Below are 18,965 nucleotides of genomic sequence, written 5' to 3'. Positions count from 1 at the left end.
ATTGCAAGGGAGGAGCAAAAAAAAAAAAAAAACACTCAAAGACTTCATTGCTTACTCTATGGATCTAACACTACGGGTGAATAATGGTGAAACCAAAGAATATCAAACATAAAAACCTAGATATGTAGTTAACAACTATAGAACTATGGAAGCCTTTGCCATCAAAATGAAACTGCCATGGAGCAGGAGTATCAAAATGATGCAGCAAAGTTGGCTACCAAGCTCTGGATACTTATTTCGGGGATTTTTTTTCCCAAGAATGATACGAGTGTAACAGGTTAAAGAGTGGGCGGCCCCTGTACAGAGAATAAAACACACGATTATACAAGTTTCTGAATAAATATGAAGAACACAAGTAATACATAAATAGCCAGCAATGATCTGAAGCCCGCCACAGTATTTCTTCGTGCAACCAAGAAAAATTCTTCTTATTTGGTTCCAAAAAACTTGCTCGTGGGAGTGATTGAAAGAGCTATCATCTATCACACGGCACCGATTCAACTTATGCCAGGTATAGCAAGGCATCCCATCTCAAGCAATCTGGGTAGTATCTGAAATAATGCCACAAGGAACACAAGCAATAATAGATGCATATGTGCCCATAGGGAAGTTGATTTCAGATTACAATTATGAAGTTCTTACCTCCCCACATCTAGCATTTATTTTCAAGGATACAAAATCGTCAGCCCTTGTCTCACCTATGTTGATAATTGCAGTAGGAACACCTGCTTCTTTCGCAGCTCTGCAGTTAAAAAATTGTTCAGGATGATAAGTACATTTCAGATATAGGTCACTGGACCAAAAGAAATAGCATAGCTGAAGATGCATTTACAGAATGAGTTGGTCCAGTGAGTTTATGTGCACAATTAAGAATCAACAATACCAAGACATGAGTTAGCACATAAACCACAGCTCTGATCCTCTGCAATGCATGTTTTGCACCACAAAGGGCTATACAACCTTAGATAACCGCTACGTCATCTATCTTGGAGACATGCAGCTGACGCCCAACTTGAGAATAGAGAGGGTCACGTTGGGTGCCAAACACAACGCATCACAAGGATGAACAACAGCCGTCCATTTCCAAAATAGGACAACGTGGCAGTTATCCAAAAGTCTGTACAGACCTCTGCGGTGCAAAACATGCAATTTAACTCCATAAACCAACCTTTGACACTACTGCTTTTTAGCTGGCATAGTGGGGTCAAGGATGAACTCCAAGGTCAACAATCAATCTCTGACAGTGGCAGGTGCATAAACTGTGGCACATTCATGGTGCAGCTGATTGTACACTGCTAAGTTGCATGCCAAAAGTGGTGAAAAGTGCTCACTTCATCCTGAGCTGCTTTTAGGATATAGCAATCGAAACGAACATGCTTATAATGCATATCCAGACATTAACCTATTGCAGGTTAATTGCAATAATAAGTGAACAAGAATATACATAAATAACAACAGGATAACTATACCTGGCAAGTCTGAATGCAGACATGGTCATCAGCGATGAGCCCAGAACGAGGAAAGCATCACATCCTCTTGCAGCTTCCATTGCTTTATCTGCTCTTTCTTTAGGGACATTATCACCAAAAAATACCACCTTCAGAGATTAAGAAGCGATTATAAGACCCAGAATTATTTTGGTATCTATTGCATATACAATAAGTGTAGGAAACAGATGATGCAAACAGATGTATTGAATAAGTATAGAATATCAACAAGTGACGTCAAAATCATTCTAACTTCATTCTTGCATTTTCTTTTTCCTTTCATACAAAAAGACATGTTCTCATTCTCAATTTTGGGACGTTTATCATAATGAACCTGTCCTCCAAAAGTATTGTGATAATGGTATTTGATAGGAAAATGGTATCAGTTGAAAATGATTCCACATTGATTTTACAGTCACTTAATATCACAATTTAAAAATGGTACAAGAAAGGAGGAAAAAAGGAGACACGTATATTCAATATGTACTACAGCATAAAAGAGCTAGGTAACCTGACATTTATGCCCCAGGAAAATAAAAACTGCAACTGACGATTCTAGAATGAATGCATCACCATTGTGTGTGAGCTTTTCTCTTTACCCTTCCCTACGTATAGTAACTCTGGCACCCAGTATCGTTGCTTACCCTTATATTATTTCATAGTCATAAGCAAACTTCATAAAAAATGGAGCCAAAAAATTGGACATGGTAGAGAAGTATTAACAGGCATTCATGCTCTAATTAATGGAACAACCAACCAGTTATGCTTTATCATGAATTCAAGCATTCTTAGTATTCAGTCAGATTTCAAGTGAGGTCAGGAATTGCATTAATCTCCATGCTGGTAAAACATAAATAAGATTATAAATCCAACTGCATAGAAGTACAACAAAAGTTATATTGGTACAAAAGCATTTATGGACCAACACATGAAATGCATTTCAGCTCACTGTGCTGACGTATTTTAAGAACTCCAAGATAACAGCCATTATATCAGTACTTATCAGATGCTTACATCAGGTTTTAGAATTCCACCACACTGCAGGCAATTGGGAATGTTATAATCCTGTTCCCAAAACTTCTCATCTATCTCAATGTCACCATCAGGCCGTTGCTGCATGCCAAAGCTCTTGTCTGAGCCTGGATTGCCACATTCCAAGCTTTCAATTGCTGAAGCCCACTGCAGCAGATCATGATCATCTTTATCAAGTAATACATGACACCAGATATTCACAAGAAAAAAGTGAAGAAGATTATAGTACACAAAACAATAGATGTGAAATGATCAGGAATCTCACTCAAGATAGTCTCACAAGTCCTCTGCATAGAAAAACTTACAGATTGGTCATACAATTTCATGAAAAGTTTATACATTTAACCTAGAATTATTAATTTGTTGAAGAGAAAGCAATAATCAGTCATACTTTAATATGTGGAACCGACAAATGTAAAAAAGTAAAATCAAGGACCGCCGAACCGGTCCGAACCGCCAATTGACGAGATTTTAGATATCGGTATATATATTGTACTTTAAATATATGTAATTGATTGTAATATTTTATATTTTCTATCTCACTAGTTGATTTTATGATATTTCATGCTGCTTCTTGTAGCATACAGCATTTCACTAATCATTTTATGTTTTGTATCGCTTTAAAACAACAAGATGCATCATTTAGGTTATACCGGAATCATAGAAACACCAAAAAATATTAAATTATACTTAAAATCATTGAAAAAGTTTTAAAAAAATAATTACCAATAAATAAAACCTAAAAAGCTTTTAAAAAAAATTGGCATGCCCATTCGAACCGGCACGTCTCGCCATACCATGTGTCGGTACAGTACCGAATCGGTACCATACTGAACCGTCCGCCAACCGGTACAAGTCCCGGTTCCAGTTTGGCGGACATTGAGTAAAATCCATACCTTGCAACACAAAATAACTACTTAAGAAAAATAGCTTTTACTTATATATATATATGGAAAAGATATAATGCAACTAAATTATATTTTAAGGCAAGGCGGTATTCATCATCAGGCCAAAGTTCCTACGAGCAATCAAAAATTGCTAAAAACTTTAGATTTTAGCATGGTTTAAATGTTGGAAATACAAGTATTTCCAAATACAACCAGATTTGGTATCTTATTTTTTCTTTTTTTTTCCTCCTTCTGACAGTGGTTCTTAGTAAGTTCAAGCCTCATTGCAGTTTAATTAAGCTTCTTTAAAACAAATACAGATTTTAACACATCATAGCACAATCTGCCAAGACATGACAAGCTAAATTTGATAACTAAGTCTATAAATTCTTAACATGTGTTTGGTTGGTGGTGGTTGTCTGCTAGTTAAGAGCAGGTTATCAATTTAACCAACCATCACATACCAAAAAGCGTGGGTTAAGTTTATTCAGTTACCACCCCAAAAGCAAGAATGAAATAAACCACCATAGCTCTCTCTTTTCTCTCTTTTATTTTGGTAGGAAAGAGGCATACCTCGCCATATTATTTAGTTAGTAGTACAGGATAGAAAATGTAGACACGGAGGCCATGCACTCAGAATGACATGGTTTGGAGCACCCTTTACAAAGCAAAATCAAAGTGAACACAATGCCGGATAGATAGAGCAATATCCTAACCTCCTAACATAAACACGAAACCAGAAACCTAATAAAAGCATTGCATGCATGGTTTTAGAATGCTGGCGGGAGAACAGGGTGAAATGAGGCATCTGACACCAAGGATGGTTAAAAAGAGGCTTGAGAGGGCTGAGGCCACCCCAGGACACCAATGCCTCCAAGCAGGCATACTAAATCCATGATCACTAAAGAGATGGCATCGAAACATCCTACTGGAGGGGCACATCTAATAAGGTAGAGTGAAGCCCCACATTCAACTTCATGGCACTTCACACACCAGAGTAGATGCTGACAACTGTAGGAGACCAGGCCGGACATGGTCAAACACCGCACAAAGAGCTTCCTTTGCATTCAACACCAAGTCACCTGTTGAGGAGTCCGACGGCCGCCCTCCTCGGCCCTAGAGAACATGCCCATCTTTGCTATTATGGCCATGGTTGTCTACCATTGGTGGGAGGTCCGAAGACTGTTGTGCAACATTAGCCACCGCTGACAAGGAAGAAGCAGCACCAACATCAACACCCTAGATGCATATCCAAAGCGAAAGATGTACCCCTTCTCCACATGCATATCATCTCTTCTCTCTATCCGAAGCGAAGATGTACCCCTTCTCTACATGCATATTATCTCTTCTCTCACTCTACTTTCTCACATTTTCCACAACTTATCCCACTAACCTCAAGAATGTCAACCAAATAGCGGATAACTTTAACCAATGGTTAGTTGACATAGGGGTGGTAACCAATCATTAAATCTATCAACCCCAACCCCCTCTCCCTCCCTCCCTGCCCTTTTAGTTATCGGCATCCAAACACAACCAAAATGAATTGGATTGGAATTAGAACAATCTCTCTCTCATAAAAAAAAGTCAATAAAGAATAAAATTTCTGCAATATTCAAATGGAAGCATTAAGACCCAGCATTTCCAAGTTGGAGCACATCATTTTAAATGCCCTTCAAAATATTGGGATGAAGCTTTCCAAGTTCTGGTTGGAAATGAACTGACAAAAAATTAATGCTTTAGAGAATCAAGATCTAAAACTTAGTTGGACCAAAACAATGTGCCTAGAGTGCAACCTTACTGAGAGCATGCAAAGAGCCAAGAATGAAATGAGAATTTAAAATCCAAGTTCCCAAACAAGAGTCCTCAGTACTTAATATTAGTTTTATAAAACGATTAAGGACTCAATGTGAGCACCTCTAACATAATAATGAAGACATGAAGGGAAGATCGGCCTTAAAATTGGTAGTAATAATCAACTTCCACTATCACTAAAAGAAATTCTAAATAATCTGAGGCCATTCTTAGGGACTATGGTGCAAAGGGAGGAATCCATGGGCATAAGATGGGAGAGTATAGATCCTTATGCCATCAAAACTAGCTATGTTCACGTACTGCAAATTGACTTCTAAAGCCACGGTAATTACAAACTACTTTGTTTCAAAGTTTTGCATGAGACTTAAAAACCTTTGTTGCCATCATGACATCTATTAATGGCTCATCTCCCATTAGCACCGTCCGTGATGAAATTCCAGCATTTGATGCCTGCAGTGCTTTTATTATTGCTTCATACGTATGCCATTAGTGGCTTAGTTTGAATACGAACCAATTTTTCAAAAAGCAACCTAGTCAACCAATTTATATCACCATCAGCATATATTATGAGCTCCATTAGCCTGAAAGTACTATATTGTCAACAACTTAAGATCAGCAGGTTACACATCCTCCATCAGATGTTGGACTGCAGAGATAATTCCAATCACTTTTTTTTTCACTGTTGCTTTTGGATTAGTGATCATGCTCTGCTTAGCTCCCTTATACCATATAGCTTGCAACCTCATCACCAGCAGCACAGGTGCAAATTCTGTCTCCTTATCACTTTTGTACCCCTATTGGTCATAACCACAAATTAGTGGTCGACCTTTTCAAACATTTTCTGGGCAATTTTTTGGACCTGGCACCTTGGCTCCCATTTTCCAGATGTTCTCTTACCTTTATTTGGTATTACCTATATTTTGATTTCGTGTCTTATCAGCAGATCTACTGAATCTGGTTCATCTTTTCATTGCAAACTTTTGATGCATGGTCCCCAATGAGTTTGGAGGAAGGAGGAAGGGGGTGTTAGAGAACATATACCGACTTATCATATACATGACTATTAATATTGACATGTTCAGTTTGCTGTGCACTTATTAATATTTCATTTTTTGATGCCTATAAATGGATTGGTATTGTAGACCAAGATATACATTGGAAAGACATTTGGGAATGCTATAAAGTAACTCCAGAAGAATGATGTAAAGCAAAATATCACACCTTTGGATTGAGGATCTTCACTTGGTCTTGAAATAAATCTCGGCTAATGGAATAGCCACATTGCAAACATACTACAGTATACACAGTTCCATGCAGCTCAAGTGGGTTGCTTCCAGCACGATGATGCAACCTAAAATATGACTGCACATATATAAGTACTAAGATACCCAAGCTATCATGACATATATGTAAAAAGAGGAAAGGAACCTCTTGCCTGTCAACGTTTTGTGTAACCATATAATTGACTCTACCAACTTTTTCCAAAGATGCTAGAGCACGATGGGCTGCACTTGGCTGTGCTGCAGTAAATCTTCTCCATCCAGCATAGCTCCTAGCCCAGTATCGCCTGCGGGTACGGCTTGAGCGGACAAACTCCTGTTTTCCATAGGTTTTGTTACAACAAGAGTACAAAAATATAAACTACCACAACAAATGATTAGACAGAACAGAAAAGTACAGGGCATAAATTCATGAAAATCTGTTCAAAACATGCCTAATGGAAGATACTGATCAGTTAAAACAAAATTAAAATGCACATTATTCCAGCTTGGCTTATCAAACACAAGAATCGCAAGCCTTTTGCTGGTTGGTTTGCTCATTCTAAGCATAGATAAAGGTGAAATTCTCAGTTCGTCTCCACTCAGTTTGAAATTCTAATGAACTATATTCATAACCTCATTAAGACAGTTCTTCTAAATAGGTGATGGGCAATTACATCTGCCTCCAGGCATTCAACGCTTCATTGTGGCTCCACAAGGGCCGTTTGCCAAGTTTCTGCAGTTAAATTATGTTATTATCAGCTTAAATAATTTCATTAAGGAGAGGGGCAGGAGGGTTCTTTCCTTTTTTATTTAAGCCTTAGCCGAGAGGAGAAGAGACCTTCTTTTTGAGCTTTTGTCTTTGTTTAGATAACACTAAAATAATTATCTAGGTATATGATATACATGTTTTTAGGAAAAAAATATCAGAACAACTTCTAACACCTAGCTTTTCAATGACAAAAACCATGAAGAAAATATGAAGAACTTGCTCATCTTCTCTATAAAACATGAAAAGCTTCCTAGGATGATGCTTGCTGCCCACATTTTGGACAAACATTAGTATATACTAAATTTTCATGAAAAAGAGATTATGGAAATATATACTATGCAATTGTGCTTAATAGGGAATTTTTATTAACCAACATAGATCAGTGGTTGACTGGTTGTAATCTAAACAATATCAAACAGGATCTCAGAATTTGTCAGTAACCTGATGCGTAATAGGTTTGAAGCCAGAACTGTAAGCTCCATTTGGACTGCCATGAGATAAAGTTTGAGTTAGTGTACTACAAAGAAATAAGAGGTCAAGTGAGCATTGAGAAAGCTAGGCAGTTATATGTAAAGAGGTTTGCATACCTTCTATAATCAGGAATCCCAGACTCTGTGCTCATTCCTGCTCCAGTCAACACCATAAGCTTGCGGCTGCGACAATTAATTGATAATAAGAGATAAATCACTTAGCATGCTACCAACGAATCATTGAAGGTGCAGTCTATTTCTGAATGTTTTCGTCTGCTTCCTCATCATTCCAGACATAGTTACAGAAGGTTCGCATCTTGAAATGTACCTCTGATCAAAAAATTGATACAGAATGTTCACATCTTTAGTGTTTGGAGGATCTGACCCAGGAACTATCTTCTTTTCCCTTAAAAATTGAAGGTAAGACTTATTCTGATCTTTTGCTGTGGCGTCGGAAGTAGAGTGACTGCATTTTGCAAGAAACTGCCTTATGGAGCACCTAAAAGGAAGGCCCTTCCTTGTTCTGCCGCAAACCAGATCGTACTTCAAACTAGATTGCATAGAAGTCATGGGAAAATGACACCCTGACAATTAATAAACCTGTGAGTTTTGTTTGAAATTCTTATGCAGAATAATCATGTTTGAAGAGTAGTCATCGCTTTGAAAGTTTAACATGTTAAAGCTAATCATCAAAATTACATATAGAAACCTGCCTCTAAATACTGTTCCAAGAGCTTCTGTAACACTTACAGTGATCTGCATTTCAAAAGGGACTACATGAATCAGTTAGATAAGGCTAGATACAATAGAAACATATTCTTATGATACTCAGATGTACTATATAAACACATCAATAAAAATGTCAAGATATGTAGAAGTGCTCGGCATATATTATAAAATTCAGCCCTATAAACAACATGAACATGAACATGACATGAAACGGATGCACAAAACACAGGTTGATTCAGTTTCATGGCTGCAGGAGCAATGTTGAGTTTATTGTGATACAAACAATATTCAAATTCCAACATGAACTATATATTTCTCCCCTACTCATGCCATGGCTTTCAATTGTGCTATGTTTATACAAACCCACCGCATTGTCTTTAATCATCATATCAAAACGTAAGAATAAAAGAGAAAATGTTGGGTTGGGTGATACCAAAAACACCACTTAGCCCATTTTCTTGGCCCACATTGCTTTGGGTGGTTTGGGTTTAAGTGGGGTCATATTGGAAATTCTTTACAGAAACAAAACTTCATAAGAGAGGTCTAATAAAATAACCCTAATTCAACCCAAGGTTCCAAGAAAGAAGAAAGGGCTCTTTTCTTGGCAACAAGAAAAGTGGTTTTAGGAGGTACTCTCTTGTTCTCTCAGGCTCAAGTTCTTATTATCCAAGGCTATTGGAGGTGTACCCAAGGTGTTTCAGTGGTGGATTCTCAGCATTGGAGGTGTTATCCCTAAGAGGGTGGAGCTTGTAGAGAGGTGTCCATTGTGGCGGGGTTGTACCAAAGCTAGTATGGGAGGTAATCTCTCCAATCCATTGTAATCCTTCACATTGATAGTAGATTTTGGTCTCCTCCATGCCCATGGACATAGCCTCGAAGTGGGTGAACCACTTAAACTGTTGGTGTGCTCTTCTTGTGCTTATGTGTTCTCTTTTCTACACTTTCTACCACATATTTGTGCATATCTTGGCCATTCGGCGTGGTTGTAGCTAGGATTGTGTCATCTTGTTCCTCCGGTGATCCAGTTCATAATGGTGTGCTGGAATCTTTTCCACAACAATATTGAACCACTATGAACTAGATCCCTGGAGGAACATGATGACCCAATCCTAGATATAGAAAATACTAGCAAACCATGGTCTAATATAGAAAAAAATCTCAGCGTGCATGTCAATAAATAAACCACAAAAAAAAAAGGTGCACCAGTAAAGAAAATTCATGATCAATAGAACAGCATATAATACACTGACTCATCAACAAAAGTGACTATGGAAAGATCAAATATATCAAATTCATCAGCCTCATCATGGTGCTTTATCTTTTGACTTGTTCTTTTCTCCTTTCCTATTTATCTCCACTTTATATAGAAATAAATTCAGAGTTTCTCGAAACTGCAGGACATAATGGTAAAAACCATGTCTAAGAGAGTTCAGAAATCTAACTCTACCTAAATTCAAGGGCAAGCAAATCCAGAAAAGAAGCCAGTTTGCTAGGCTTCATTCTTTCAGGGCCAATTTTTCTCTTATATTCCAGTGCTCTGATTAGCTAGGGAGGAAAAAAGAAAATCAAAGCATTGAAGCGAGCCAGAAACAAATGTTTAATGGTACAAATCTGAGCAAGACTATTTGGTCATCTACAAGGCTCCATTCACAGCCAACACCAAGTGAGAAGTGATGCTTCGATTTGCTAAAGATACTTTCTGGAAACAAAAAAGGAAAAAAGAAATCTGACTTCCCACTCCAAAAGAGAAGCAAATGCTTTGGTTTGAAATGGGTTTTATGGGCCGTGCATTGGCTGATTAACAAATAAGTCACGAATGTCCTGAGAACATTTGGATGATCATCCTTGACTCGCTAAGAAGAAAAGCTACAGGAACCAAATCAGTCCATCAAGAAAACGAGCTCATCAAATCCTAATTTATAAGCAGGCTAAATTGGAACATAGAAAAAGGAATAGGGCACACAAATTCATCGGAAGAAACGATAATCAAATACTTTGGTTTTGGCCTGTGCTTACATTTATAGCTTACCCTTTCTTCCAGGACTGCCTTACAACAGATCTCATAACAATTCGGTATCAAGAACTTGTTCTGAAACCTTGAAGGATCAAATGATACTCAGATTATCAAGAAGCGAAGCACAACAACCAAATCAATCCAAAAAAGGGCAAAAAAAAACTCCGCAAAGATCCAGCTCTATCAAGCCCTGCAATTAAGAGCCCAGACAATATTAGGGATAAGGATCGGAGAAAGAAAGCGGCTTACGATCGGGGAAGGGCGGGGCGCGGTCATCGCCATTGCCAAGTGGGAGAGGGACGGTGGAGATCGGAGCGGTGGGCGGAAGGCGAAGGCGGTGGAGATATCGGGACGCGAGCGGCCACCAGCAGCAAACCTCGCGTTCGACGTAGCCGTTGCTCCCACCATTTGTTGATCACGAGCCGGTTGAACGTTACATAACTGCAATCCATTAAGATCCGGCCCGATCCGTTCTTGAATATCCGTGAGGGCCTGGGTTCAAAACTCAAATGTTAGGCCCGTTATATATTTCGGATCGGATCAAAATTTAACAGATTTGATCCGATCCAAGCCGACCCGTCTCGTACGCTATATGCGTCTTCTTTTACTAATATTGCTCGAATTATCTTGAGGTATATCCTTCCGGTTCTGGTTTCTGATTCTCCATTTTTATCTGGAGAAAATAAATTTGTATGATCATATCTTTTCATTCTAGGGATTGAGAAAATGGTTTAGGGTATTTCTGTAAAAGAAAAAAACGAAATACTGCGAAGGATGACATGAAGGGACATTCAATCAGAATTTTTCATGCAGCAAACTGTGAAATATGATGAGTGTGAGATTTTCAAAGCCGTATATCATTGTTCTACTAACCTTCATTAGGACAAATGTATGCTACACCGAGCATATTGTACGAATTGGGCTATCGTGGTGAACAACTTCACTTTCCATTATGCATTATATGTGCCGAGTCTTCAGGAGATGTGATCTTCCAAGATGCTCCCTTACCTGTTTATATTTTCTAATATAGATGGAGCCGTAACAGACCGTTTGATTATAAGAAGAATCTTATCAGCGACAAAAACTCGTAATCGAGAGTCCGCTCTGATACCATATTTGTCACGTTCTAGATCTGGAACATGATATAGCCGAGCAACCAAGGTTACAACCTACGATAATACAAAGCCCACGATAACCGAGGGTTTAAATTTAGGGCGTGACGCGTTGAATAAGGTTGGGTTCATCATAGCTGCCTTTGCTTTGATGGCCCTCCCATTTTTCAGAACTTCAACAAGGACTGTGTTCTGTTTATAATCGGGTTAGTCTTAGCTAACTCAAACCAAAACCAATATTATAATTTCTCACTAAACCCGTTTATGCGAAGCGGGTATGGGTGAGTTGCAGCAATTGCCACCTCCACTGGCCTTAAATGTAGATCTCGGACTTTCCAACATGCCCAAATCTAGGCCTAGTATTCTTTAAGCTTAGATTCCGAGGGCCGGTACTCGCAATTTTTTAGAGGAGGTTACAGTTTTATCCTCTCAGCTTTGCCGAGTTTCATGCAAAATTCTTTTAAGCTCAAAATTTTTTAATTGGATCCTTTAAGTTAATCAAGTGATCCAATGTGATCCTTCCCTCATCTGCCATTCAATGCTATTATACCACTATCTCAAATAAAGGAAATATTTTTAGCATTGACATAACTCCAGAAAGGATCAAAACAAAAGAAAAAAAAAACAGTAAAAGAAACAAGAACTTTTACAGAGCCAAAGAAATCAGGAAAAGAAACAAGAAATATTACATCAGGAAAGAAAAATAAGATCATCTCCAAGATGAGTAGGTGGATGTCGTCGATGTGTCCTCACATCAGACTAACCCGAATCTCAACCCTGCTCACCCCATTTGGATGGTCCGGTGCATACGAGTAGAATAACGTACAGGCTTTCCAGATAACATTTTACATACGAAAAAAACTTGAAACTCACACCAATATCAACTTATTTTTTCACCACCTCTCACATTGCAGCCACTGCTTCAAACCTTGGCTCCTTCGGCTCGAACTTGTGCTTGACGTACACATCCATGTAATCCCCAAAGACAAACTTGGGGTATGAAGCAGAAGCCTCCTCTTCCATGGGGACTGTTAATGGAGCGATGATAGCTTTGAAGGAGGGATTGTAGAAGGACGCAATGGAGCGGCGGTTGCCGTCAGGAGTGGCGAGCACGCGGTGCCACGCGCTCTTGTACCGCCCATTGCTCACCACCTCGATCTGGTCGCCGGTGTTGATCACGATGGCGTTTTCTACGGGCTGGACGTCGATCCACCGGCCGTGTTTGAGGATCTGGAGGCCGCCAACTTGGTCGTCCTGGAAGAGGAGGACGACACCACCGGCGTCGGTGTGGGCACGGAGGCCATTCACGAGGTCGGGGCGTGGGCATGGTGGGTAGTGGCTCACCTTGGTGCCGAAGAATGGCTCGTGTTCACCGCTGCTGGAGAATGCTTTCTTGATGTAGCCTTTCTCCAAGCCCAGGTTCTCATCCATGGCTTCCATTACTTTCTCCGCCAGCTTCTTCACCTCTTTCCGGTACTCCTTCATGGTCTCTCTGCAAGTTAGGGAGGGATCATCAAGAACTTGTTTGATGAAGAACTAATAAAGGGATAAGTCTATACGTACGTTTAGTGATACTTAAATGTAATAATACCACATATCATACTTATTATCTATTAAGTATGATCACCATTAATTGCCTACTTAATATGCCACATTTTTTTAATAATAAGTATTTCCGACATTTTTCAAATGTCCCACAGTATTGAGGATATTAAAAATAATCAAAACTCATAGATATAAAAAGGATAGGCACATTCATCCGTTAATGCATTTTCATGATAAAAGATGACGTTTTAGTCATACGTAATTCAAAGATGTGCAGGTCACTTCACTATCTTCGTTCTACACTTATGTTTGCTGATTAACATCCTTGTAGGTTGTTCGAAAAAAATAATATGAAGAAAGTTTTTTGGAGAGAATATCATGGACCATGAAATGAAGAAGAATGGAGAAAGTAATTTTCAATCCTAATGTAATCAAAACTTGAAAGTCAATGTGGAAAGTTTCAAATATCCACATATATAAAACTAGTTTTCCTATGGATCAAATAAGAGTTAGAAAGTAAAGAATGCGTATCATTAGCTGATGAAAAAAAAATGTTAGACCAATCCTAATATAATCAAAGCTCGTCATCAGTAAAATTTTGCTATACAGATGTTACTCCTAATATGAAATATCTCAAAGACGATCCATGCAAACTCCCTAATAAGTCATAAAATGACATTAGTTAACTAAAGCAATTCTGGGGCCTAACTGGAACTCTGGTGGGTTAGATGGCCATTCGTTATCGTCCTGGAGAAAGAACACATCCTCCCAATCCACCTCGTCCAACCTCTTAACAGTGCTCCCCTCCATTTCTTGGTCCACCAACTTGTTCAGCAGTTGGACAGGTATGGATTCTTTGAAACCCTCCTCTCTCAACTTGTAGCATTCAGAGCACACCTTCTTCACACGTTCAAGAAGCTCCACCGGAATCCCATGGTTCACCAGCTGCAAATATACAAAGCCCAATGAGAACGAATGGCGGACAACTTAGTTCACTAGCTAAAACCTGGGGAAAAAAATAAACCAACCTGAAAGAATCCCCACTCTTCGCATCCATTAGCGATCTTTGCTAGAGTTTGAGCCCTCTCCTTGCCATCCAACTTCGAGAAATCGATGACCGGAATCGCCATGTCTAATAGTGAGAGATGAACAGTTCGATGGCAAGCTATGGAAGCCTCTCTCTCTCGCTCCTCTGCAATGAATGACTAGAAATGGAGGCAATGGTGGACTCTTATAATCCTCCAATTTGGATGTCAACTATTATTTTAATCTGAGGGAAGTCATATCTATATTAAACAAACGCAAGCATCATTTGGACGGTGTACAGGTCCTCATTTTGTGAAAAAATCAATGATGAGATGATAAAAAATGGAAGGTCAATGCACCCATGAGGTGATGCCCACAGCTCAAGTTTGTTTACAGGTTGATGTATTTTAATCGGTATTTCTAGATTACAAAACAGATTAGCATGGACTCCTCTGACTTGGTAAGAGGATAATTATTCAGATTAATCAGGTGATCAAGGCTAGATATTAAAGGCAAAAGGGTGTACGTCCACTAAGGGCACAAACAGAAGGAGTAGGGCCACAGCCCGACATGATCCATTATCTACCTAAATGATTATTTATAGATCTTGAGTTGCAATGGATGTTCCAAATTTTCTGGGCCTCACCCAACTCATCTTTGTTTTGATTTTCTAGATGTGCAGCCAGCTCAATTTCTAGCAACACTGGTCTAGCATTAGAAAAAAAAAGGTGACAATGATCAAGAAGCAATCATAGAGTTACCTACATTTTATGGAGTGTATCTTTATCTGTCAAGGAGGATTTAATAGGCATAAATGAAGATTCCATGATATATATGTGTTGGTACTTGGTAGATACAGCATGCACACGAATCTTAAAGCTCTAATCAAAAAGTATGAATCTTAAAGTGCGACATGAATGACTAAATCTTGATGAGGAGGTAACATGCCATTGATGCTTGACATTCTCAAAGAAAGGGCACCCTGTGATTTTAAATAATTAGTGGAACAAAGATGCATATAAATATTTTTTATGCTATTATGTTTATTAATAATACCACTAAGGGCACAAAGAGCCGGAAAAATTCATTTTTACTGTAGTGAACATAGAAAATAAAAAGAAATAGAATCATGAAGAGCTAAGACTGGAAACATTGGATTCACACAGTACGGATAAGGGTAATCAATCATTAGATAGCCCAGATCTAGCTTCTATATGGATAAGGGTAAACACATCCATTAATACGAATCTTAAAGTTCTAATCAAAAAGTAAGACTCTTAAAGTGCAACATGAATGACTAAATCTTGATGAGGAGGTAATTAACATGCCATTGATATAAATTTTTTTTTTTAATGCTAATATGTTTATTAATACCAACTTGTATAACATATATAGGGAATAGAATTAAAGTAATAGAATCCTGAAGAGCTAAGACTGGAAACATTAATTGGATTCACACAGTACGGATAAGGATAGTTTTGGCTATGACACTTGCAGAGTAATCAATCATTAGATAGCCCAGATCTAGCTTCCACATTTGGACTTTGTTGGCCGTCTTTCTGCCGACGTCTCACCTTACGGGCTGACACGGTTCCATGATCTTTTCTAGCTTCAACCCCCTTCCGACTTCTTCCACATGGGAATGTAACATGCTATTTGGTATGACTCCGCGACCAAAAATAATAACATCCCTTGATCTCAGCAGCAGTCCTCGGCTAATTAAGTAGGCCAATCCATAGAGTAAGGAGACGACTTTAATAGTTAATGGATTAAAGAATAAAACATCAAAGCAAGGTCTTTCTCCAGACCCATAACTTCTTCTTATTTTATTATTTATCTCTAGTACTCCTTTTCTATGTTTGATTCTCTCTCTCCTCTATCAATTTTTCAGTACCTTGTACCAGTCCAAGCTTCTCCATCCCCAGCTTATATATACCATGCTATACGTATATTATATAAGTGACGTGGAGCGTCTTTGTCTAATACCCATCCACCTACCACCTTCCTTTTATTGCCATGCCACCGCCACCTGGCTCGTGCGTCTTGTAACTGATATGGAGCCCACAGGTAGACTTTCATGTGTCAACTCTATGTATATGCGTGTACATACGTAGGTGTTGATCAAATTTCAAACATCTCCGTAATATATGCACACGATGTCTGTATGTTATGAGAAAATATGTAGAAGTTAAAGTCATTGTTCGTCCTAAATTTAAATTATGGAATAATAGTTGATACATACATCAGTTAAGAGGTTCCCTTGGTGAATCATAATCTTTGCATCAACAATGAGCTGCATCGCACCCATTGACCTCTTTCATCGGCGACATCGATCCTCCTTCCCTCAGCTTAGGAAAAATGATGGTTTGGAATCATCAATTAACAAAAAGATGAATAAGAAGTGTCTCGCGCATCAATTCCATGGTCCTTAGTTTGTTAATCTATCATGATCAATCTTAAAACAATAGTTGATGTTTAATTTTAGGCAAGGCTGCCAAATAATACTCCTAATACTGCCTCATTTTATACTTTGTTTTGCAAACTTTAAAATGCAGCCACCTAATCATGACCAAACCGTTAAGGGGTCACGACTGGTCCCAACTGCACGTAAAGAGTAGTTCGAACTTCATAATTCGCATATCTAAATCGATGATTGGTCTAATGGTGTCTTCATTCGAAGAAGAAGTCAGAAAAAGAAATAGAACCAATAAAAGAGCACAAAGACCAAGGAGAAGTGGGGCTGAAAGCTTGGAGGCGGTCAGGATCCATTCCCCCGCGTCGTGGATTCCGGGAATTGGCGACCAATTCATTGGCCCCCCGCGGCTCTTCCTCCCACGCGGAGTTACAGTTCTGAGTCCCCGAACGCCCACATGGGTGGGGAGAGGAAGAGGTCAAGTTGGAGAGAGAGACACCTCCCAAGATATTTAGATAATGGTTGGAAAAGGCATGGTCTCTCAGGCTCAGCATGTATACTGAGAGGCCAATAAGGCGGACTGGATGGCTATATATATGACAAGTTACTCAGAAGACGTCCTGTGGACTAGAGAGGGAGTTATATAGAATATTTTGGAACCTGTTGTTTTTTAATTTTATTAAGTGTATCCGTACTAGTAATGTATGAAATATTTATTAAAAAAAAAATCAAGTTGTAGGCCAATGTTGAGCCTCCCGGCATTAGCTTCCTCGCCAATTCATTGATGGTGGGGGAGGGAGACACCTCGGCGAGGGATGGGGAGAAAGGATCGAAAGGTACGCTGCTTCTGCTGGGTGAATAAGATTCGTCCGTTAAGATTTGGCAATCTAAGCTTAATTGTTAGAATATGAGGTTAGTTATTAGAATAAGTATTAAAGAATAATAAAGGGGGAGTGAGGATGTGACTTGTGACTCTTTGACACCATCCCTTGAGCCGCCACAACCTACTTAAGAAAAGGAATAAGGTGCACCAATTTACAAGCACTGGATTTGTATGCAGAAATCCTGAACAATACCACCTTTTGCAAAGCATAGGTTGCTTCCCTAAATTTGATGAATGCCTCGTCCTTAAAAAAGAGAGCAGTAATTTGTGGCACATGTGCATGATTCTCGTCGACATGCGAAGTATATAAGTGCGCAAACTTGTGATATGTCTCATCCTTATTTTAAGTGATGAGAGAAATCGTTCCTAATTGTTAGAAAGGAATGCTTTGTATCTAGACTTTAGGATCTAGTTTTTTATGGCTAATTGAATAGCTTTATTTTTTATTTCTTGGGTAAAGCATAGCTTTTTTTTTATGCATCCTACCTCATTCATCAAAAGTTTATAGAAAGTTATGGTCTTTCAATAACTACCTCATGTATATTAATCAAGTTTATAATTGTTTGATTACTATTCCACTAGTATTGCATAGAGACAGGACTAATGTTGCTGATGCCCATGTTTGCAAGTATCGTGCGATGGACACAAAGAGAAATCTAATGGTATGTGTGAATTACTACGCCTCAACATATTGCCGAACCTAGGACGGTGGCGAATATAGAGGTCCATTAGATCCATTCTAACATTTATACCACATACATCACATGGCAGCGCTGCACTTGCTAGCTTGTGATCGTAAGCTAAACCAAATTTGGTCTTTTTGAATTCATTTTAAATAATAATTATTCAATTATCATCCATCCTATTTAACATAAGATCAATCTTCAACTAATCAAAAAAATATTATAAAAGAAATAGAGATTGATTCATTTTGTGATAAGAATCACATATTCCCATGTTTCGTTTTGAAATAGGAGATCCAATTTTGATGAATACTTTGAATCCTCTTCCTCTCTCCAATTGTGATGAATATTTTGATAAGAAACTTGCAAAAGAATGCAGCAGGCAGAGTTGTCATGCATTATTTGCAATTTATAGTTAATAAGTTCCGAGATTATTAAGGGCGCAAACAGTCTTCGATGATGTAATACTCCAAATTCTTTCATAAAATATAAAGAATATGATGCACCACCATTTTAGTAACTAGCAGATAGAGTCAAGGAGAAAATAACACAGTCATGACTTCATAGTGATTATTTCTCTCCCTGCTACTGTCATGTAGATAATGAAGCTAACAGCTTGTCCAGAACCTGTTTTTCTCCAAAAAATTGGTAGGTATCATTGCAAAGGCAAAACCAAAGTCACAACAAAGAAATACATATTGATAAACAAAGATACATAGATAAATTTAACTCAAAGCTGAAATCTCCAACACCTGAATTGATCATGGAATTGCCTTCTGGATAGTTGGTTGGACCATTAATGGAAGAATACAAAGAAACTCGTGGGAGGGTCGGACAAACA

General features: G+C 38.6%; 2 protein-coding genes across 11 annotated transcripts; both read right to left on the bottom strand.

The window, feature by feature from the left end:
• Nucleotides 1–123: 123 nt before the first annotated feature.
• Nucleotides 124–10,868, bottom strand: SRT2 (sirtuin 2). 10 transcript variants are annotated; one of them, XM_088720431.2, is made up of 12 exons: nucleotides 10,742–10,868; nucleotides 10,465–10,652; nucleotides 8,433–8,475; nucleotides 8,048–8,303; nucleotides 7,837–7,902; nucleotides 7,691–7,736; nucleotides 6,654–6,814; nucleotides 6,440–6,569; nucleotides 2,502–2,666; nucleotides 1,470–1,597; nucleotides 643–742; nucleotides 124–551 (listed from the first exon to the last, which is right to left on the bottom strand). In XM_088720431.2, exons 4-12 carry the CDS (start codon nucleotides 8,287–8,289, stop codon nucleotides 498–500), a joined length of 1,092 nt encoding a protein of 363 aa, XP_088576557.1. In that variant the 5' UTR covers nucleotides 8,290–8,303; nucleotides 8,433–8,475; nucleotides 10,465–10,652; nucleotides 10,742–10,868; the 3' UTR covers nucleotides 124–497. The 10 variants fall into 10 exon arrangements, with proteins under 10 accessions (XP_088576557.1, XP_088576555.2, XP_088576560.1 ...); XM_088720429.2 differs by having other exon boundaries at nucleotides 8,433–8,492; nucleotides 10,465–10,544; nucleotides 10,712–10,847; XM_088720434.2 differs by having other exon boundaries at nucleotides 10,478–10,544; nucleotides 10,712–10,839.
• A 1,457-nt stretch (nucleotides 10,869–12,325) lies between these two features.
• On the bottom strand, nucleotides 12,326–14,337 carry LOC103701356 (2-oxoglutarate (2OG) and Fe(II)-dependent oxygenase superfamily protein). Its single transcript, XM_008783390.4, has 3 exons — nucleotides 14,148–14,337; nucleotides 13,829–14,064; nucleotides 12,326–13,066 (listed from the first exon to the last, which is right to left on the bottom strand). The coding sequence occupies exons 1-3, from the start codon at nucleotides 14,247–14,249 to the stop codon at nucleotides 12,478–12,480; spliced, it is 927 nt and encodes a 308-aa protein (XP_008781612.2). The 5' UTR covers nucleotides 14,250–14,337; the 3' UTR covers nucleotides 12,326–12,477.
• Between the last annotated feature and the right edge of the window lie 4,628 nt (nucleotides 14,338–18,965).

Source organism: Phoenix dactylifera, chromosome 4, assembly GCF_051530095.1.
Source record: "Phoenix dactylifera cultivar Ajwa chromosome 4, Ajwa_hap1_PhDact_Kaust_v1.1, whole genome shotgun sequence".
NCBI classification, from domain to species: Eukaryota; Viridiplantae; Streptophyta; class Magnoliopsida; order Arecales; family Arecaceae; genus Phoenix; species Phoenix dactylifera.
This window is presented reverse-complemented; position numbering and strand designations above follow the sequence as displayed.

What these genes read in the sequence shown, in the direction of transcription:
- LOC103701356 (XM_008783390.4), bottom strand. Translation starts at nt 14,249, where the DNA reads ATGGCGATTCCGGTCATCGATTTCTCGAAGTTGGATGGCAAGGAGAGG. An exon ending in AAGAGTGGGGATTCTTTCAG is followed by an intron (nt 14,065 to 14,147) that starts GTTGGTTTATTT and finishes GTATATTTGCAG; the next exon opens with CTGGTGAACCATGGGATTCC. An exon ending in TCTAACCCACCAGAGTTCCA is followed by an intron (nt 13,067 to 13,828) that starts GTTAGGCCCCAG and finishes CCTAACTTGCAG; the next exon opens with AGAGACCATGAAGGAGTACC.
- SRT2 (XM_088720438.2), bottom strand. Translation starts at nt 10,744, where the DNA reads ATGGCGATGACCGCGCCCCGCCCTTCCCCGATC. An exon ending in TCTTGGAACAGTATTTAGAG is followed by an intron (nt 8,304 to 8,432) that starts GCAGGTTTCTAT and finishes ATTAATTGTCAG; the next exon opens with GGTGTCATTTTCCCATGACT. An exon ending in GTGGAATTCTAAAACCTGAT is followed by an intron (nt 1,598 to 2,501) that starts GTAAGCATCTGA and finishes TAATCTCTGAAG; the next exon opens with GTGGTATTTTTTGGTGATAA.